Source organism: Zalophus californianus, chromosome 1, assembly GCF_009762305.2.
Source record: "Zalophus californianus isolate mZalCal1 chromosome 1, mZalCal1.pri.v2, whole genome shotgun sequence".
In the NCBI taxonomy this organism is placed as follows: Eukaryota; Metazoa; Chordata; class Mammalia; order Carnivora; family Otariidae; genus Zalophus; species Zalophus californianus.
The window spans coordinates 8,119,244-8,141,371 of NC_045595.1; the positions used below are offsets into that span (position 1 = coordinate 8,119,244).

Consider the following 22,128-nt stretch of genomic DNA (forward strand, 5'->3'; position numbering starts at 1 on the left):
CTCACTGCTGCCCTCAAGGCCTGTGAGCTGCCCTCCCCACCCATCTCTGACTTCCTCTGCTGCCACATCCCCCTTTCCTGCTCTAATCTAGCACAATCCTACCCAGGGGCCTTTGTACTTGCTGGTCCCTCTGTCCATCAGTAGCCACTGGCTCCCGTTCCACTTCAGGTCTCTGCTTAGATGTATCCCCTCCCTAAGACCATCCCTGGTCACCATGATTGAAAGAGTAATTCTTGTCAGCTTGTTAACCCTGCTTATTTTTTTTTTAAGATTTTATTTATTTATTTGACAGAGAGAGACATAGTGAGAGAGGGAACACAAGCAAGGGGAGTGGGAGAGGGAGAAGCAGGCTCCCGGCCGAGCAGGGAGCCCGCTGCGGTGCTCGATCCCAGGATCCTGGGATCATGACCCGAGCTGAAGGCAGACATTTAACAACTGAGCTACCCAGGCGGCCCCCTGCTTATTTTTTCATAGTACAAGTTCATGGCATCTCTCCCTCCCCGCCCCCCCCCCCCCAAGGAACATCATGTCATATTTATTTGTGTGCTTGCCTCTGTCACTCATTTGTCAGTTCCATGAGGCAGGGATTTTGTCGGCTGCTGGATTCCCAATACCTGGTACCTGCTCAGCACAGAGTTGGTTCTCAGTCAGTATTTGAGGTGGCTGGGAGGGCCTGTCACAAGCGAAACTGGGCGGGTATAGGCACCATGCCTCCCTGGCAATTCTTGCATTTTGTGCACCCCTCTTGTGGGGGACTTCTCTCCCACCCTGTCCGCAGGTTATGTGTTGTTCTCAGTGTTGAATATATAGCAGATATCTCAACAGACCCTGCAGTAGTAGACCGTGACATCCATCCAGTGGGGCTTGACCAGCCTCAAAAAGAAGAAGAGAGTCTATCTGTGTTAAACGGGGAGCACAGTCAGGATAGATTTGTAAAGCTAGTTGGATTTACTTGATGTGTGTTTGCTGGGTCATGTCATGACTCCAGGTCATGGTCAGCAGAGTTTGGAAAACGCCCATCTAGTGGATAGGTGGGGTAGTGTTTGAATTCTCTCCGTGGAAACCCTGCATCTCCCTGCTGGATTAGAGCATGAACTCCCCAAGGGCAGAGAACCGGCTTCTCGTCATGTGTTCACATCTTCTGGTGTGTTGTAGATAAGGAGGTCCTCTTCAGTGGTTTTCAAGTAAATGAATTTTTTTTTTAAAGGGCAGGAGGTGGGGATTCCAATGAATAAAATGATACATAATTCCCAGTGCTAAAAATAATACAGTAGACCCCCTTATCTGTGGGGGATTTATTCTAAGACCCCAACTGGATGCCTGAAACCATGAATAGTACTGAATCCTATCTATACTGCTTTTCCTATAGATACATACCTGGAGTAAATTTTAATTTATAAATGAGGCACAGTAAGATTAACAATGTGAAAATTAATAATAGGAAACCTCATTTAAATGGTATTGGGAGGACAGAAGGAGGAGCCCTCAAACCCTACCACTTGTCATCAATTGCAGACCCAATAGGAAAAGACCTACCTTACAAGTCACCTTACAAGTCATAGTACTTTACTACCCCAGCTGAGAGAGAAAGGTTTTTCTTCTGCCCCAGCAACAGCCCAGCCAATGAGACTGTCATAACTTAGCCGGTGAAACGCTACTGCATTTCAAACTCCCTGTTTACTCCAGTGGACTTCTTGTTTATAACAGCGCTCCTGACTTTTTCCCTTTCCTTCCATAAAAGAGCATTCTTTATTCTCTGGACTTAATTGCCTTTGGTTTTGCCATAGTTGCTTGTCCCAGATTGTAGTTCTCTGTTACTCCCGAATGAATGCATTTTTACAGGTTTTTTTTTTTTTTTGGAAGATTTTATTTATTTGAGAGCGAAAGAGAGGAAGAGCGCGTGTGCACGTGGGCACACAGGAGCCGGGGGAGGGGCAGAGGGAGAAGCGGACACCCTGCTCAGGACCCTGAGATCATGACCTGAGCCCAAGGCACATGCTTAACTGACTGAGCCACCCAGGCACCCCTGACAGTTTTATTTTTAAGGCTAACAACAACTAATAATAAAATGGAACAATTATGACAATAATAGTGTAGTAAAAGTTGCATGGGTATTCTCTTTCTCTCTGAGAGCACCTTATTGTACTGTACTTGCTTGCCCTTCTTGTGATGATGTGAGATGGTAAAATGCTAGTGAGATGAGATGAAGTGAGTGAGGTGGGCGTTGTGACGTAGTGTTAAGCTACTATTGATTTTCTGGCGAAACTCAGCAGGAGGATCATCTGCGTGTGGACCAGGGCTGACTATGGGTAACTGAAACTGGAAAGCGAAACCTGCATGGGAAGGAGGGGGGGCGGGAGGAACTACTGTACTTGGTAAGGACAGACTCAGCACGTCCACCCGATAAGACATTGTAATTAATTATCATGACATGTTTTTTTTTTTTGTTTCTGAAGTGTATTCCTTTTTAAATATAGGGCAAGGTTTTGCTACTTAATTATATTGCAAGGCAAATGCTCAGCAGCCAGCATGGAACAGCTAGTGTTGGGGAAGCACCCTGTCAGGAATAAGCTATTTCCACGTGTTCCCTAAGACAGCAGATGCCTCATCCCACACGTCCTTCCAGGTTCACAGACCAGTGTGCCAGGTCTGGTCAGGTAGGAACAGTTTTCCTAGTAGAGTATTGGGGGGAAACCTCGTTTTGTAGTTTTAATGTAACAAATAAGACTGACTGGTTGTGCTGAAGGCATCCTGCCCGGCCTGTCTGGTCCATCCGAGTACCTGCCAAGTACCCTGCCGTGGCTGGACCTGTGTCTGTTGATGAAACTTGTAGGAGAACAGATTTCTCCATGCCCAAAAAGCGAAGTCGCAGCTCTCCTGGGGCCAAACTTAAGTATAATGCTGGTTTTCAGGCAAGATAGGAAAAAAAAACCCAACAACCCGTAATCTCAGCAAGCAGATTTTCTAGGGTCCTGATTTCCTGCTAGCAGTCTGTCCTGCTTCAGTGGCTGACCACCTCCGTTCTTTTTATTTTTACTTTATTTATTTTATTTTTTCGATTTTAATTCTGGTATAGTTAACATACAGTGTTATTTTAGGTTCAGGTGTCCACTATAGTGATTTAACAGTTCTCTTATCTCAGTGCTCATCATGGTAAGTGTAGTCTTTAAATCCCCATCACCTGTTGCCCCCCATCGCCCCACCAGTTTGTTCTCTATAGTTAATGAGTCTGTTTTTGGGGGCGCCTGGGTGGCTCAGTTGGTTAAGCGACTGCCTTCGGCTCAGGTCATGATCCTGGAGTCCCGGGATCGAGTCCCACATCGGGCTCCCTGCTCAGCGGGGAGTCTGCTTCTCCTTCTCACCCTCCTCCCTCTCATGCTCTCTGTCTCTCATTCTCTCTCCCAAATAAATAAATAAAATCTTAAAAAAAAAAAAAGAGTCTGTTTTTTGGTTTGTCCCTTTTTTCTTCTTTGTTCATTTGTTTTGTTTCTTAAATTCTCTTTTTCCCCCCTTTGCTCATTTGTTTTGTTTCTGAAATTCCACATGAGTGAGATCATACAGATTTTTGTCTTTCTCTGACTGACTTATTTCACTTAGCATAATACTCTAGATCCATCCATCTTGTTGTGACCACTGTCCTTCTTTCAAGAGAAAAGCAAAGGGTGGTATGAAAGAAGAAACTAGAGGTACTCCTCAAGCAGTCTGGTTCCGCATCTGAATGTCAATAGATGTTTCTATTTTAAATTATAATTTTGATGAAGTTGAAAGTAGAAAATAATGCAATCGTCACATCCTTTCATCTTTTTTATTTCCATAAAGGTACTTCCTGGACATCTTTTCTGGGTATTTATTTCCCAGGTATTTTTCTGATCTAGATTGGTTTGTTGGTTTTGGCGTTTCTTGTTTTTGTTTTTTAATATGATTACAAAAGTAATAGAAGGTTATTGTAAAAAAATAAACACACAAAAAACATCAGAGCTCCATGATGTGGAAAGTGTCAGTTCCCCTCATACACCTCCTGAGAGAGCTCCTGGCCTCTGCCAGCCACGGTTTGGCAAGTTTTCTTTGGGCTGGCTTCTGTGTTCAGATGAACTTGTATCTGTTCTTATTCTTAGCAAAGTGAGGCTCGGGCCAAGCACACCTTACATTGATGCTCCCTTCTTTCCTCTGCCTCATCTTGGACCTTCCTCCACATCCGTGTGCATGAAGTGCCTCATGGGGCATGGATTGTGTGGGGGTTCTGATGAGCGATTGGGGTGCTTCTCGGAGAAATCAAGGTGATATGGCCATGTCACTTCCAAACCCATTGGCCCTGGGAACCTGTTTTCATCTTGCAGCTTACTGAATGTCTTAGCTGTCAGGTTTTTGACTCTTGCCCCAGAGTAGTTTTACTTCCCATCACATTCCTTTGGGCTGCTTACCTGGATTCCCAGGCTCCATTCCTTCCTCGTGGAGGCCCCAAGCACACCCGACCCACAGGCCACACACTTCTTGATTAGGCTCTCACATACATGTGCTAGTGGCTTCACTCTTTTGTCCCTCTGTCCCCTTGTCCTTCACTTTTCTCATCTGCTTAGGTGTGGCTGTCTGGTTTGAGATGGATTTCAGTTTTGTGTTTACTTACCTTCTTTTTCCCAGCCCAGACACCAAGTGACTTGTCATAGAGGGACTTGTTGTAGGAGTCCGGTCTGAACAGTGGAGGCCCCCTTGAAGCCCCCAAGATGATAGGATGACCTTGGGGACCCGAGGAATTTGCTGAAAATGCCAAATGTTTAGTTTACTGTGTAGGAAAGGTAGAGGTGTTTGGTGATGAGTGAAGAAGGGGTTAGGAAAAGGGCTGTTCTTTGCCCTCAGATCCCACCTCACTTCTGAAATTTCTGGCCAAGCTTGTCAGGCCCTCCTGAGTAGGCAGCTTGCTGGAGTACAGTAGTGCCCGGTTCCATACCCTCCCCAGCTCTCAAGAGGGGCAGGCCCACCCCTGCCTTTTAAGAAGGGCTGACTGGCCAAAAGGAGCCTGATGATGGATAAGAACACCAGGTTAGTGGGGTGGGATCCAAGAGGGCAAAGGATAATTTGTAGCCGCCCAGATCTGCCCACTGATTGCAGGGCCGATCTCATCACTTATGACAGCTGGTCTTTGTTTGCAGTGGGCCTCTGTGGCCTTCAGGCAACCTCTGTCCTTCTCCAGTTCGGCAAAGCTGCCTTGTGCAGCCTTTACTTCTGGAGTTTGTTCCTGAACGCTTTGAGACAGGAGCATCACTTAAGGTTTGCCCTGTGGGGGAGGCTTAGTTAGGAAGCAAATTCTCGGGGCGCCTGGGTGGCTCAGTTGGTTCAGCATCTGCCTTCGGCTCAGGTCATGATCCTGGAGTGCCAGGATCAAGTCCCGCATCGGGCTCCCTGCTCAGCAGGGAGTCTGCTTCTCCCTCTGACCTTCCCCCCTCTCATGTGCTCTCTCTCTCAAATAAATAAATAAAATCTTTAAAAGAAAAAAAAGAAGCAAATTCTCTAGCCTGGTTACTTACTGCGTGCCTCAGTTTATTCATCTCTTTAAGAGGAGGATGGAGGGACTTAATCTGCATGTTGCTTCTGGGTCAGTAGTGACAAGCAGTAAGCAACTGCACAGTAAATGTGGGGTTCCTTGGCTTCGCCAGCAGGGTGGGATTCCTTCCTGCCTGTACATGCCTGCCTGCCTTAGCTCAGTGATGCTGGCTGTGACGCCCGAGGGAGGGATTGGTCTCATGTCCAGCCTACAGAGGAGGAAACAGGCTAGAAGAAGGTTAAGTCACTCATCTAGTATCATGCAGTTAGCAAGTAGAAGAGTCCAAACTCAGAGTCCAGGCTGCACTTCAGTGAGTGGCATGGTGGCCTTGGCCTTGTGACTCTAGCAACTTCACTGAGATGCTGGGTGGCCTGTGATCCTCAGGGACCCCTCTGTCAGCAGGGCCCATGATAGTCCCTCTGGGAGGTGTGGTGGTGTGGGCTCAGTCAGTAAATCTCAGTCCTTAACCACCAAATGGGCTCACAAACCTGCTTCCCCTCTGGCTGGATCATCTTTCTTGTTACTTCTTTGTGGCTGGTAATATCGTCAGCAGTTGTAAATCAGGAGGAGGCGGGAGCAAGTCATAATCTTTCTGGATTTTAAAATACCCTTTCTGGGACTCCTGGGTGGCTCAGTTGGTCAAGCATCTGCCTTCGGCTCGGGTCATGATCCCAGGGTTCTGGGATCGAGTCCTGCGTCAGGCTCCCTGCTCAGCGGGGAGTCTGCTGCTCCTTCTGCCTCTGCCCCTCCCCACTGCTCATGCTCTGTCTCTGTCTCTCTCTCAAATAAATAAATAAAAATCCCTTTCCTTCCTCCATCTCCATGACCTTGAGATTGTAAAGGAAAACTGGTTTCCTCTGCTCACAGCACTCTGACAGCAAATGTGTGGGTTTTCCACACAGAGCAAGTTTCTGCAGATACCAGCTGGGTGTCCTACACTTCAGTTCTGACGCTAATTGCCTAGAGTTAGTGCAGACCCCAGAGGTTAAGGGCTCAGTCCCACTGAGACTGCTCCCCACTTCAGATACCAATCACAAGTAGTGGGCCCCCCGGGTTACCTACATTTCTTTCCAACTTGGTTACAAATAGGGTTCTCATCAACCCCTCCTCAGGTTTGATTATTTGATATCACAGCTCATAAAACTCAAGGAGACGCATATATTTACACATTAATGATAAAGGATATTATAAAGGATACAGATGAACAGCCATATGGAGAAGTAAATAAAGTTAGGTCTAGAAAGATCCTGTGCCCAAGAGCTTTTGTCCCCATGGAGTTGGAGTACACCATTCTCCTAGCATTGGATGTGTTCACCAACCCAGAAACTCTCCTAGCCTCTTAGTTGAGAATTTTTATGGATGCTTCATCTTGTAGCCATGATTGATTGTTCACTTTTCAATCCCTCTCCCCTCCTTGGAGGATGGGGCTGAAAGTTCCAAGCTTCTACCATGAGTCACTTCATTAGAACAAAAGACACCCCTACCACTTAGGAAATTCCAGGGGTTTTAGTCAAAAAACTGAAGGCAGAGATGAAATACATATTTCTTATTGTCTCAGACAAAATTTTCTTTTTTTAAGATTTGATTTGGGGGTCGGGGGGAAGATCAAGCACGCATGAGCCAGGGGAGGGGCAGAGAGAGAGGGAGAAGCAGACCCCCTGCTGAGCAGGCTCAATCCCAGGTCCCCGAGATCATGACCTGAGCTAAAGGCAGATGCTTAACCGATTGAGCCACCCAGGCGCCCTGGTAGACAAAATTTTCTTAAACAGGACTCTAAAACCATTAGCCATGTAAGAACAAACTTGATAAATCAGACGCCATTAAAATAAGAACTTCTCTGCATCACAAGACACCATTAGGAGAATGCAAAGGTGAGCCCCAGACTGGGAGAGGAACCACATATCCCCAAGTAAAACACTAGTGAAAACAGGGCCTTTGCAGAAGTGGATATCTCAGTGGCCAGCATACAGGAAGGTGCACAACACCATCAGTCGCGGAAATACAAATTAAAATGGTAGTAAGGTATGATTATACTCTCACTGGAATGGTTACAAGTTAGACTGACAGCACCAAGCGTCAGTGTCGATGTAGAGGAACTAGAATGCTCTCTCTGCTGCGGGGATGGAGGGTATGTGGGATTGTAATCCTAATTTGGGAAGCTTGGGATATTTACCAAAGCCTTCCTATGAGGAATGGTTCCACTCCTGGATACCCAAGGGAAATGGGTGCCTACGTCCCCGAAGTGACATTGTCCATAGCAGCTTTACGTGCTGGCCAAAACCCGGTAGCACAGAGTGCACGAATGGGAGAGCAGACTCATAATGAAGAACGAATGCCACTGTCCCACCGACAGGGATGCCCCTCACAGAGGAGCAGAGGATACTACTCTGTTCCTTTCTTTCAGATGCGGTTCAGTAACAAGTGAACCCACCAAAGAGTGAGAGTCAAAGCAGTGTTTCCCCCTGGGAGGGTGGTCCTCACGGGAAGGGCCAGGGGTGCCCTGCAGGAGTGTTGTTCATCCAGCCATACCCTACAATCAGGGCACTTGAGGTAGGCTAAAACCCAGTACAAGTAAATAAAATGCTCCCTCTTCCATACCACACTGAGGACCAGAGCACTGCTTCTGGTTCCGTCTCCCTATGTCATCCGTCCGTCGTCGTTCCCCGCCCCCCGCCGCCATGCTGCTGTGGGTCTGCCGGCGTGTCTGTCTTCGTGCACATACCAGCACCCCGATGGGGCACCTCAGTGTGTGGCAGAGCCCAGCCCGCTGTGCTCTTCAGGATGGTTTTGCATTGTGCCCATACTGTTTGGGTCCCTTTACCATCACATGTGTCTGAGCTTTCAGTCCAGAAATGAGTTTGCTCCCAGTGGCTCCAGGCACTTACCTGCTTTCTCACAACCTGACACTTCGGAGGTGACAGCTTCCAAAGCACATGCCCTTTTTAAAAGCCTCTTGTGAAACCCCGTGCTTCTCAAAGGTAGATGTTGCCATATTTCGGCACAAAAATATTTTTTTAACTCAATTAACATATAGTGTATTATTAGGTTCAGGGTTGAGTTTAGCGATTCATCAGTTGCATACAACACCCAGTGCTCATCACATCATGTGCTCTCCTTAATGCCCTGATGGTTACCCCATCCCCCCACCCTCCGCCCCTCCAGCAACCCTCAGTTTGTTTCCCATGATCAAGAATCTCTTATGGTTTGTCTCCCTCTCTGATTTCGTCTTGTTTTATTTTTCCCTCCCTTCCCCTGTGCTCTTCTGTTTTGTTTCTTAAATTCCACAAATGAGTGAGATCATGATAATTGTCTTTCTCTGATTGTTATTTTGCTTAGCATAGTACCCTCTAGTTGCATCCACATCATTGCAAATGGCAAGATTTCATTTTTTTGATGGCTGAGTAATATTCTATGGCGTATATATACCACATCTTCATCCATTCACCTGTCGATGGACATCTGGGCTCTTTACATAGTTCGGCTATTGTGGACATTGCTGCTATAAACATTGGGGTGCCGGTGCCCCTTTGGGTCACTACATTTGTGTCTTTGGGGTAAATAGTGCAATTGCTGGGTCATAGGGTAGCTCTATTTGGCACATAAGTATTTTTTGATACCCTCCAGCATCTTCGATGAGCTCCATGTGTCATTGATGAAGTTAGTGCTGCTGTGAGTGGAGGTAATAAATTTCTAGATGTACCATGCATTTTTTTGTAAAGATTTTATTTATTCATTTGAGAGAGAAAGAGATAGCAACAGAGAGCATGAGTGGGAGGAGGGAGAGAAGCAGATGTGGGGCTCAGTCCTAGGACCCTGGGATCATGACCTGAACCAAAGGCAGACGCTTAACCGGCTGAGCCACCCAGGCACCCTGGTACCATGCAGTTTGATAGGAAGGTCTGACACTAAGTATAAACTACCTTTAGAAGAGCCATGATTCCAAAGACACTTCCCAATTCTTGCTTTTTGGCATGTTTGCCTTTAGATAAGGAGAAGATGTTCCCCAGATGATGTGGATTTTATTTTGCTGTCAGTTTCAGTTGGCAGGTGAGAAAGCACCCATGAGCTCCCGGATGTCACAAGATTCCTTGAGTATTTTCAGGGCCGTTTTCCCTCTTCCCACCTCACTGCAGTCTCTCTGGGCCTCTGTGAGAGGATCTATGGACATGAAGAGCCTGGAGGGGCGCCCTGAGGAGCCATCTTCCTTGACCCAGCCGTGGCTATATTTACGTCACTCAGCTCTCCACCTGTGAAGTAGGACTACAGGTGCATCTTGCCCTAGACAAACGCTGGGCCAGAGGTTTCAGACTTCAGAATCTGCATTTTAGAAAAGGAGATTGGGACACAGATCACTCTCACATGCCAGAGACTGGAGTGGCATCTGGAGGTAACGGGATCCTTTTCTGTCTGTAGCAGGTGTGACCGTTCACATGTGTCTGAATCAGGTCCGATTTTGTTTCTAAATGGATTTGTCTCAAAGTTATTTTTTACAAGTTTGATTCTACCACCCGCCCCAGGCTTGCTGGGTTTTGGATTTGTGGGGAAGAGATGGTGAACAGACACCAATCCTCCAGCACTCTTGTGAGGTTTATTTAAGGTACAGCACTGAGGCTCCTTGCACTTTGGAGGAAATCCAGGAGGCCCAGGGGACACGGAGCACTTTCTTGCACGGTTGGGTCTGTTCTTAGGCTGGTGCACCGGTCACTGGTCCATGCCCTGCCAAGGTTTCTGGTCCTCTCTGCTCTATTACTTAGCCATGAAACCAGAAAAAAGAAGTTTGGGCTTTTGATCTGTTATCCAGGAAAATACACCCACCTTTCAAATTAAAACTTGTCCTAATTAAGAGAATTAAAAACGTTCTTACACTTCTTAACAAAATTTATCCTTAGAACCAGAAGTGCCCAGTAAAGTTTAGGGACAGAGTCACTCCAAAAACCAAAAAAGACCACAGAAACAAAACCACATTTGTGTCAACAATAGAGGGGCTTTGAAATAACTCAGTATGTGGCAGAACGAGGGAACACAGTGGAACCACTAGAGTCCACCTTTTGAAGACTACTACATGATAAAAATGGTCCTGGGTATAATTCGATGAAGAAAAGCTTGCCTAGAATGTGCTGAGTAATACTGTTGAGAGAGAGAGAGAGAGAGTGTGTGTGTGTGCGTGCGTGCACGCGTGCCTGTGTGTAGAACAGTCTAGAAGGGAGGCAGGGAGGTGTGATGGGGTCCCAGTAGCAACATGAGGGCAGCTCTCCACCCTGAGAAGGCCCACCCTGCGCCGCTCAGCTCCATCCTTATGGCTCTGGTGGTGTCCCACGTCTCTGAGGAAACCCTCAGCCCCTTTCCACTCCCCACCTCCCCCTGCCCTACTGGGAAGGGGTCAGGAGGGCAGGGTTGCTTGTTGTTCTCTGTAGGGCCAGCAAGCGCTTCACCTGTGTCTGGTGGGATGCTGGGTGACTTTTAAGTTCCTCTGTTCTTTTTGTGTTTTCTGTGTTTCAGCACTGCAAATGTATTAATCTGTCATCATGAAAGAAGTTATGAAATTGAAAAGTATTGTGTTTAAGGCCATATATATATAACTACACAACAGAAAAAGGGTTACCTTAACTGAACTCTTTTTTTTTTTTTTTTAAAGATTTTATTTATTTATTTGAGACAGAGAGAAAGAGAGAGAGCACATGAGAGGGGGGAGGGTCAGAGGGAGAAGCAGACTCCCCGCTGAGTGGGGAGCCCGATGCGGGACTCGATCCAGGGACTCCAGGATCATGACCTGAGCCGAAGGCAGTCGCTTAACCAACTGAGCCACCCAGGCGCCCCAACACTGAACTCTTATTGTAGAAAACCTATATAAAATTTATCAGCTCACGGCCCTATGGTGATAAGCAAAATTTACCGTCATCATTACTTTTTTTGTAGCATATTTTTGGATCTCGTAGAGGCCCTGGGTTATGGTTCTGGGTATCAGTTTTTAGTTTTTGGCAATATTCATTTAATCTCAGACACGTGAATATCGCTATAGAACTGTTTGAGATAGCAGAGTGCCGTTATTTGTGTAATACTTCTCTAAATGAACCTGTGTTTCAGACTTCCATTTATTTATTTATTTATTTATTTATTTATTTATTTAAGACTTAGAGTGAGAGAGAGAGCACAAGCAGGGAGAGTGGCAGGCAGAAGGAGAAGCAGGCTCCCTGGTGATCAGGGGACCCGACATGGGACTCAATCCCAGGACCCTGGGATCATGACCTGAGCCGAAGGCAGTCGCTTAACCAACTGAGCCACCCAGGTGCCCCCATTCATTTATTTTAAAGGAAACTTGGTCTCATGCCCCAGGTGGAAAACCAGCATCGTTTGCTTGAATATTTGTATTTGTTGAACTTCCAAAGGCCCAGTTGGGTACTGTTGCTGGCAATGGCTTTGAGCCTTAGTCTTGCTCTCCCTTGTTGTTACTAGGAAGGTGGCAGATACTGGGCGCAAAGGGCGTATCAGCACTGCCCTGAGACATTCTCTTTGTTGTGATCAGAATAGCAAGGGAAGTGAGACCCCAAGTGGGGCAGTGGCTGTGGACCTCCACCTCCTGAGTCCCATCCCTTGCTCAGGTGACTTTGATCTGATTTTATATGCCTGATGTATTCTCCGCTGTGACAAGAATGGAGGAGAAAGGTCTGGGTATCAGGGTTGGGGAGTTGCATGTCAGAGGCGCCAGCTCCCTGTCAAATGGGTGCTTCTCATAGTACTCCCTGTGGTCCTCCCTTGCCGCCTCGGCCTGCTGATGGCCCTGAGCCCGAGCCTGACCAGGACTTCTTTCTAGCAGGAGACCACTGTGTGCGGCTCCTGTGACGATGTCCACTCCAGACCCACCGCTGGGCGGAACTCCTCGGCCGGGCCCTTCCCCAGGCCCCGGCCCCTCCCCTGGAGCCATGTTGGGCCCTAGCCCGGGTCCCTCACCAGGCTCTGCCCACAGCATGATGGGGCCCAGTCCGGGGCCTCCCTCAGCAGGACACCCCATCCCAACCCAGGGACCTGGAGGATACCCTCAGGACAACATGCACCAGATGCACAAGGTAGGGAGCCTGCACCCAGTGCCCTGATTGGCTGGGTCCACGCGATCGGAGGTGGGAGGATGGACAGTGCATCTTGGCTTCTGCTCTGAGCCAGGAGCCTTCCTGCCTTGTGTCTCCCGTACCCATCGTTCCACATGGGAGATGTGGTCATACTGCTCCAGAGTTGCCTTTTGTTAATGAATAAATGTCCAGATCCCTAAAAGGTGGCTTATGTCACATGATTTCCTGCACTTGGTTGCCACGCACTCACTGTCCTGACTTCTGGAACTGATCAGAGATGCTTTTGCCAGTGAGGTGAGGAAAAAAAACCTCTTAACACAAATAGTTTTCCTTTCTCACTGCGTTCCTGGCTGGTGGCTGGGGAAAACAAGGAACAGCTTCCTATCTGTATCAGTGTCTAAAGGAAGAAGTGACATGTTCAAGTCTCAGAGACCACAAGAGATCCTCATAGAGGGGGGGTCTCTGCTGACCCCTCTAGCCTCCCTCCCCAGGCTACCCATGTGTTTGTACCCATGCCACTTAAATCTCCCCCTGCCCATCAGGTGTAGGTGGTTATTGTGCCCATTTTACAGATGAGGAAGTGGGGTCTCGGAGAGATGGTCACTTACCGAGTCATTGGTGGAGCCTGCTCATCCCTCTGGCCCTTCTTGTCTTCCGCATCTCCCGCACATTTCTGTCAACAGTATCTTGTTGCTTCCTTCTTGGGAAGCTGTTGGTGACCTGACTGCCCCCCTGCCCACCCCCCCCCCCCATTGAATCTGGGTTCTCCAGCACAGCCTCTTTCCCTCTCTGCTCATTTTGTTTCTTCCTCTTGGAATTGCTTGCACATACACCACACATCTGCTACACACCAGCTGTTTGTCCTGCACTGTGTTAGGAGCCCAGGGGCCAGGGGCCGTGGTAGTGGGACACCCCTTGCCTGCAGAGACGTCACCTTCCCGAGGGCCCCCCCTTTTCCTGCATTTGAAGCCGCTCCTGTGGTCCCCGCCACGCACCCTCTCCTCCTCTCTTGCTTCTCTCATGGCACACACTGAGCTGTAATTGACTTTGCTGGGCCACCCATGAGACTAAGTTCCCAGAGACCAGGATATTGATGCCAATCAGGGCCTAGCAGGGTGCCGAAAAATGTCCCCTTTACCATCCATTCCAGTTGGGGAAGTACTTAGTGCTAAGCCTTTGGAGGGAAAATAGGTGTCATCATTCTGCAGAGTTCTGATGTGCCTCTTAGGAGGGACAGAACCACGCCACAGACATTTCCTCCCAACTAGTAGGCTGGAGGCCAGTCTCAGATCAGTGAGGACACCGAACATAGTGTAATCATACTTACAGGCAGAAATTTCTGTCTGTCCTTCTGACTTACAGTCTCCCAAGGAAGAGGGTTTCTGATGCAAAGATTGGTGGTCACCAGGTCTCCTTGTGACGATTAATGGGGAGCTTGGTTTCCCAGCCAAAACAGCTCCTCTCCAGGAGCTCATGTGTTTTCTGCATGGTATTTTGGCCATCTGAAACTGTCTCCTGGCGCCCTGATTCATCTGCCCCTTCACTTCCAGACCTCTAGGCTCCTAGGTAGTTGCCCACCACCGAGTAACATTGCTTTCTGCATCTGCTTGACACTTTAGTTGGTGTCAGGACCATGGCTTGGACCTCAGCTGCTTGGTCACATTGGTGATTCAGTACATACTGGGGCGACCTTGGGTGAACATTTTTAGTGGCAATGAACTCTCGGGCTGCACTTTGCATGCTGCCTCTTCCTGTTCCTTCTTGTTGAGCTTGCCTTGTCATTGTCCCCTCTTGTAGCCAATGGAGTCCATGCATGAGAAGGGCATGTCGGATGACCCCCGCTACAGCCAGATGAAGGGAATGGGGATGCGGTCGGGGGCCCACGCAGGGATGGGGCCGCCGCCAAGCCCCATGGACCAGCACTCCCAAGGTACTGTTTTATCACTCTTCTTTCCTTGTGCTTGTTGTTCCCCCCACCCCAAAACCTACCCTGGGTGTCCTGAGGTCATTTTCCTAGTTGGGTTTCCCGGTCTCCCACAGGCAGATTCAGGGTAGACCCAGGACAGTTCAGCCCTGTGGCATACTCTGCCACAGAGGGCTGTTGAGCTTGCGCTTGGCCGGTGCCCCGTTTTGGGCCGGCTTGTCTTAGAGCAGCCTCCAGAGAGGAAACCCTAGTAGGATGCATCCATATGCAGCCCTGAGTTTAGACAGGGGCTGAGCAGGTTGGGCTTCTCGGGCCAGCAGCTCTCAATGCATCCAGGAATGTACTAGAAATGCAGATTCCTGGGGCCCCACTTCACACTGCTGAGACAGAATCTTGGGGTGGTTGGGCTCTGCTTTAACAAGCCTTCCATGTAGTTTTTCTGAACAGGGCAGTTGTAGAATGATGGAGTAGATGACTTCCTTTCATCTGGGTGGGAAGCTCAGTTCCTCCCTGGGCTCTACACTGAATGGACGTTAGGGGCATGGTCTGTCCAAGTTGAAGGGCAGGAGGGCAGGCCCCAGGGAGGCCTGGATCTGTGTAACAGCTCAGCATTGACCGACCATCAGCAAGCAACTTGCTGAAAGCTGAGCCGACCCAAACCGGTGCTGCTGGCCACTGGTCAGGCTGCCTGCGTGTGCCGTCTCTCTGGGTGCTTTTCCTTTGAATCCTGGGATTAAAGTCATTGGCCGCCCCCTGTCTCGGGGTAGGAGCTGGTGTAAGCACAGTTGAAAGGTTACTGTCTTTGCCTTAGAAATCATAGGATGTGTGTTGCCGAGTGACCACTTGGATCCCACATTGCTTCACAGGTTACCCTTCTCCTCTGGGCGGCTCTGAGCATGCCTCCAGTCCAGTTCCAGCCAGTGGCCCGTCCTCAGGCCCACAGATGTCCTCTGGGCCAGGAGGGGCCCCCCTGGATGGTGCTGATCCCCAAGCTTTGGGCCAGCAGAACCGGGGCCCGACTCCATTTAACCAGAACCAGCTGCATCAGCTCAGAGCCCAGATCATGGCATACAAGATGCTGGCCAGGGGGCAGCCCCTCCCTGACCACCTGCAGATGGCGGTGCAGGGGAAGCGGCCAATGCCCGGGATGCAGCAGCAGATGCCAACACTACCTCCACCCTCTGTGTCTGCAACGGGACCTGGCCCCGGCCCTGGCCCTGGCCCTGGCCCGGGTCCGGGACCAGCACCTCCAAATTATAGCAGGCCTCACGGTAAGGCCCGCTCTCCCCAGCGCTCGGGGTAGGGAGGGGACTCAGAGCAAACTACCAGAAGGTGGGCAGTGATGTCAGCAGACCTGGGCTCTGCTACCCTTGGGCACCCCCCCCAACCCCTGCTGGAGACCACGTGGTGTCAGCAGCACTCGGGGTGCTCAGGCAGCAGAGCTGCTTTCGTGCTCAATGTTGTTTCTCCAGCTGCCCCCCCCGCCGCCTTGCCCACACTGAGGGGCTTGTTGTTGGGTGTGTCCCCTGGAGCCAGGCCTGCCCATGGGGGTGGATGCAGGCATAAACACAGGATGCCATTTATTGTCTTGTTTGTTTCTCCATATGTGTAGGTATGGGAGGGCCCAACATGCCCCCCCCAGGACCCTCTGGCGTGCCTCCTGGGATGCCAGGTCAGCCTCCCGGAGGGCCTCCCAAGCCTTGGCCTGAAGGTAAGTCCCGTCTGTCTTGGTGACATGCCTCTTCCCTGGCTCCTATCACGAGCTTGCGCCATGCCGCCCCTGAGAGGAGTCTGCTCAGAGAGGGGGCCAAGGACAAGTCCTCCGTTCCTTCAGCCTTCTTTGGGTCTTACCTGTCCCTGGTCAGTTCACAGGGGCTTAGGTTGTTGCACTGCATGATTCCTGCCCCACCTTGTCCTGTGGGTCGTGGTAATCATGGGGTCTCCTCACCAAGGAAAGGAGGATCCTAGTGAATGAGCCCCCTGGATGACTCAAGTGAGAGCTGTGGAGAGGCGCTCCCACAGCCACAGATCCCGTCCTTCAGGACGGGGTGCCTCCGAGCCCAGAGGCTGTGTGTGACCCCCTTCCCTCCTGAGAACACCACCCCCCCGGCCCCCAGTACTGTGGGAGGCAGGCAGGGCGACCAGGTGGCTCAGGGCTCCGCTTCTGCTGACTGTGTGGCCTCTGTGTTCTGTGCAAGACGTGGTCATCGGGGGTGTTGGAGGGTCCCCTCTTGCGGTGACATATGGACAAAACGGACTCATTCCTTGTCCCCTCGGAGCCCGAGGTTTAGTGATGGGCACAGGAGAGCTTATCACTTAAGTAAGATTCCTTGGGCAGCAGATGAAAGTCGGAAACTGCTGGTCCCGTGAGGCCGCACACAGCAGGACCAAACCTGGGAGCGGCGTTTAGGCAGGGGTGGCTTCGGGAGGGGACATGTCTGCTGAGGTCTGGAGGAGGCAGGAGGGAGGGGGACCCCCAAGGGACCCCCGAGTGAGAGGCAGCATGGCGGCCTGCGCAGGCCTCGTCAGGCTTGGGGATGAGTTTGTCCCCCAGGGCCGTGAGCACCCAGCAGGCTTTTCATTTACCCCCAGAATTGAGCCAGAACTCAAAGCTGTGTGCCCCTTCTGCCTGACTCATCTTCCCCCACCCCGACCCAGGACCCATGGCGAATGCTGCTGCCCCCACGAGCACACCTCAGAAGCTGATCCCCCCACAGCCAACGGGCCGCCCCTCACCTGCACCCCCCGCCGTCCCACCCGCTGCCTCCCCGGTGATGCCGCCCCAGACGCAGTCGCCGGGGCAGCCTGCCCAGCCTGCCCCCATGGTGCCATTGCACCAGAAGCAGAGCCGTATCACCCCCATCCAGAAGCCGCGGGGCCTGGACCCTGTGGAGATCCTGCAGGAGCGGGAGTACAGGTGAGGGCGCTGCTGCCTGGGGCCACTTGGGGTTGCTGTCCCCAGCCCCAGTCAGCCCTGACACGTGTCGGTTTGACTCAGAGTTCTGAAGACTGGTGGGGTATGTGATCAGAAATCTGTCACCAGTTGCCTAGTTCTCTGTGTTGCTATGTATCCTTCCAGAGAAATCCTGTGTGTGTATAGGCAGACAAGTACAAGTAGCCATGAGGTGCCCAAGTGTTTCATGATGTGCACATGGTTCCTCCAGTGAGAGCAGAGTCAGATCATCCGCTATTTGTACCAAATGAGCTTTTCTTTTTTTTTTTTGGTTGCGTAGTATTCTATCCATTGGCTTTTTACTGTCATTGATTTAGCCAGGACTCTGGCGGAAGGGATGTCAAGTTGTTTCTAATCTTTTTTTTTTTTTCCCTAATCTTTTGTTAAAACAATGTTGTAGTCAACACACTTGCATTTCTCTCTTTTCCCACGTGTGCACATGTGTCAGAGTAAATCCCTAAAAGTGCCATGGCTTGTGTACAGGGGACCTAGGCAGGGAAGTTTCCTGGATTCTGCAAAACTGTCCTCCATAGAGGTTGTACAGATAGATATTGGAATGGAAGTGCTTTTTTCTCCTCACTAACTTTCAGTTCATCAGCACTCAAAAAGCAACCTATCAGAGCTTTGTGGTGGGCCCTCTCAAACATCACTAGTTGCTGGCTGTTTTGCCAAGGCCTTCTGGGTGCCAGGCGCTGGGGGAGATAGTGGGTGCACAGTGCGCCTGTATCACTCTATTCCATGTGGTTGGGACACCTCAGGTTCGCCCCCGGAGCACCTTGCCCTCCCCTGTTTCCCATTGCATTGACAACTTGTTCAGGGCTGGCCTCCCTTGGTAAACATAAGCCCCGTGCGGGAGGGGCTGTGCTTTGTTCACCATAATCCCTGGATGTATCAGTAACTCTTTGTCTAATAACAGTCTCCAAAGTGCCTCACCAGCTGTGATGTGCTCTGGAGCTCCAACTCCTGTACCCAGGCGCCTCTCCTCCAGCTCCGTTTAGATAGCTTAAAATGGCCTTTCACATGTCCTCGCGTCCCCCACATTTCCCTCCCATTTCTCTCCCCATGCACCTGACAGCAGCTCATCGGGCCAGGCCCTGCCTCCCCTTCACAGTTGCTCACCCTCCCTCGTCTCCCATGTCCTCATCTCAGCTCCTCTCCCCAATCCCAGGAACTAGTGGCCTTTTCCACACTGTGGACACCTGGTCTACACCATGTTGCTGGCCTCCCTGCTCTCCCCCCTCACTTGTGCAGTCTGTTTCCCCACATAGCAGTTTGAGGTCTCTTTTTATAATTAACTTCCACTGGATCTGTTCCCCAGGTTCAAACCTGCCCCTGGTATCCCACTGCCCATCCAGTAAGCACCTTTTTGTTTAGCCCCTGCCCAAGGCTCTGTCCTTGCCTATGCCACTCTTCCTGTTCCTCTTTTTCTCTGGAACAAGTGAGACTCATTTCTACTCCCGGGGCTTTGCACAGGCTGCACATGACTCCTTGGCTAATTTAGGCCTAATTGCTGAGGTCACCTGCTCATAGAGGCCCTGCCTACCCTCCTCACTTCCAGCCTCCTCCTCAGAGTACTTGGTACTTTCTGGAATTAGTGTAGATATTTAATTTTTTAACTCCTTTATGGCCTGTCTTGTTGATAAGCCTGTGAGCTCTGAGAATAACAAATCAATCTTGTTTAGTCTTGTTTAGTGCTAAGGCCAAACATCTGGATCAGTCCCTGGCACACAGTAGGTGTTTCATAAATATGGTGTGAAACGTTAAGAAGGGGGATTATCTCATTTGAACCTTAGACCAAGCCTGTAGGGTTGCTCTGCGGGGTTGTCCCTGGGCTGGGGTGGAGACACTGGTCCACCTAACTCCACAGCCAGCTGTCGCTGCTGAAAGGTCACAAGGCAGCTGTGCCCTATCAGGCTCAGGTTTGTCGTGCCTGCCCCGCTCTTTCTGTGTTCTGTGTTTTGGCTGGCTTCCTTTTCTGAGCCATTTCCCATCTCCTGACCAGGATCTGCCTTCCTTGAGGGATGGATTCTTCTGAGGCTCCACCTTTAAAGAAAGGGAACAGGTGGGCTCCTGTGAATATACAAGAGCTCTCATCATCTCTCCTTTCTTTTGTCTTTGCCACCCAGGCTGCAGGCTCGAATCGCACACCGAATTCAGGAACTTGAAAACCTTCCCGGGTCCCTGGCCGGGGATTTGCGAACCAAAGCGACCATTGAGCTCAAAGCGCTCAGGCTGCTGAACTTCCAGAGGCAGGTGGGCACAGGCATAGGCCCGTTGCTTGAGGAAAAGAGCCTCTTCTGCCAACGTTGATGCTTAGATTCAAAGAGCTACTTGCCAGGCAGTTACTAAATGTGTCCTGATCATCATTAAAAGCAGCAGTGACCTCGCATCCTCATTGGCTAGCTGTCCTCTCCTGTCCATGTCCTGCACAGTGGTGGGACGTTAGCTGTTCTTGGGATGAATAGTTGTGGGTCTTTCCTAAGGCTGTAGTTGCCAGCTTAAAACAGGAGACTTAAGTGGGCCTATTTTTGAGGGTGCTATACTTTTGAATGACCCATAAGGAATATTTTATGTGTGGTTGATGGGAGACAGAGCTGGAGACCTGCAGGTTTGAGAGAACCTTCTGCTGGGTGTCCAGAAGCAGTCATCTTCTGACCCAGGCTCACGCTGTCTGTGGGCACCCACCAGACAGCATTTAGAACGGATCCCTCTGGAAGGAGCAGCAGTCTTGAGATAGGTAATTATGTGTGGGTCTGACAACGTTGTGCCCATCATTTCTTCCTTCCTCAAGCTACGACAGGAAGTGGTGGTGTGCATGAGGAGGGACACGGCCCTCGAGACGGCCCTCAACGCCAAGGCCTACAAGCGCAGCAAGCGGCAGTCCCTTCGTGAGGCCCGCATCACCGAGAAGCTGGAGAAGCAGCAGAAGATCGAGCAGGAGCGCAAGCGCCGGCAGAAGCACCAGGTGCGTCCCCGCCCTGCTGCGAGGCTCAGCCTGCGTGCCTGGGCTGCAGGAGCTTGCACGCTGTCGAGTCTCGTTTGGTTTGTTTCTAAGCATGCTGCCTGTCTGTCTCTTCTGTTCATCACAACAGTATTCTAGCACCGAGAATATGGTAGTGGACAAAGCCAAATGGCAGTAGGAGAACGGGCCATAATCACATATGCCATGTTGGGCGGTGATAGGGTATGAAGAGATGGAAAGCAGGAGTGGAGAGGGACGGGGGGCTGTTGACACAGCATGGTTGGGGGAGTTCTCTGGGAAGGCGGGATCTGAGGGAGGGAGCCACAAAGACACGTGGGCAAGGAGCTTTGCAGATTGAGGGGAAGCGCAAAGGCCCTGGGGCTGGAATGTGCCATGTGTTCTGTGACCAGCAGGGGTCCCAGCGTGGCTAGAGTGGAGTGAGCAAGGGAGAGAGTGGGATGAGGCGAGGACAGAGGGGTGTGACGGGCAGAGCATCTGGGCTGAGGAGACAACTTGGGCCTTTGCCCTGAGTGAGGTGGGAGCCATGGGGGCTCCTGAGCAGAGGAGGGCGTGGTCTGACTTAGCTTTTACAAGATCAGTCAGGAGGACTGCATCTCTGCTGGAGTCGGTTACGGGGATGTTTTGGTTTGTTTGCTCATTTACGTTTTCTAAAGCTTTTCTCTAGTCTATACGGAGTACTGGTGTAGTTTAAAATTTAAAAAGTCACCACTCAGCGTTAACCACTGGTAGCGTTTTGGGATATAGCCTTCAGATTGGTTTTCTGTATGCACAGAGTATCCAAAAGTTAAATAGCTTCCTTTAAACAGCCATGTGCACCCATTGACTTGTTTTTAAGTATTGGGGAAGCATGATTTTTAACGTTTACATTGTATTCCTTCTCTGCCTTAGCATCCAGTAATTTACGTAACCGTTTCCCTGCTGGGGCACATGTAGCCCGTTCTCAACCTTGCAATGTTAGAAATCATGCTAGAAGAGACGTTCTTGAACTTGAATTGTCTTGGCCAATATCTGCTGTTTTCCTTAAAGGGAATTCCTGGCAGTGGAATGACTCATTTGGAGGGTGAGGGTCTTTTGGGGTGGTTGGTGTTCAGTACCAGATTGTTTGGGCAAGGCGGCTGGCCCTGCCTGTTACCCTTGAGGGAGGGCCCCTCTTACCACAGTCCCTGGCGTGGGGCTTTCCTTACACAGAGAACGCCGAACCTCAGGGGCAGACAGTGTCGTCGCACCATTTTGATTACATCCTCTTGGTTTTAAACAAGCTCCCTTTAAAGTTTTGTCTGCTTTGCGGCAATGTTACAGCAACCCCTAGGGAGTCGCCAGTCCTCTCTTTTGTGTATGTCCCTGCAGGAATACCTCAATAGCATTCTGCAGCATGCCAAGGATTTCAAAGAATATCACAGGTCGGTCACAGGCAAAATCCAGAAGCTCACGAAGGCGGTGGCCACCTACCATGCCAACACGGAGAGGGAACAGAAGAAGGAAAATGAAAGAATTGAGAAAGAGAGGATGCGGAGACTCATGGTAAAATTCTGCCTTCGTGATGCTGTGTCTCTTCCTGTTCCCTCGTGGGTGCTTTGGGTGTGGCAGGCACCAGGGATCCCGATTGCCTTGTGTTACACCGAAGCAGAGTACTGCTCAGAGTTAGAGGTGGGACAGAGAAAGAGC

The 22,128-nt window shown here is 50.3% G+C and overlaps 1 protein-coding gene across 10 annotated transcripts in view; it reads left to right on the plus strand.

Annotated features, from left to right (window-relative positions):
• SMARCA4 (SWI/SNF related, matrix associated, actin dependent regulator of chromatin, subfamily a, member 4) overlaps positions 1–22,128 on the plus strand; it is an 88,419-nt gene that overhangs the window by 5,116 nt on the left and 61,175 nt on the right. For 7 of the 10 annotated variants that reach the window (XM_027582847.2, XM_027582848.2, XM_027582849.2 and 4 more), the window contains exons 1-8: positions 12,382–12,603; positions 14,401–14,533; positions 15,394–15,798; positions 16,140–16,238; positions 17,186–17,444; positions 19,607–19,733; positions 20,272–20,445; positions 21,811–21,984. In XM_027582847.2, coding sequence (XP_027438648.1) covers positions 12,382–12,603; positions 14,401–14,533; positions 15,394–15,798; positions 16,140–16,238; positions 17,186–17,444; positions 19,607–19,733; positions 20,272–20,445; positions 21,811–21,984 — 1,593 coding nt within the window. Of the gene's footprint in view, positions 1–9,672; positions 9,927–12,350; positions 12,604–14,400; positions 14,534–15,393; positions 15,799–16,139; positions 16,239–17,185; positions 17,445–19,606; positions 19,734–20,271; positions 20,446–21,810; positions 21,985–22,128 lie in introns of those variants that run through there. The other 3 variants (XM_027582845.2, XM_027582846.2, XM_027582844.2) reach the window with 3 other exon arrangements.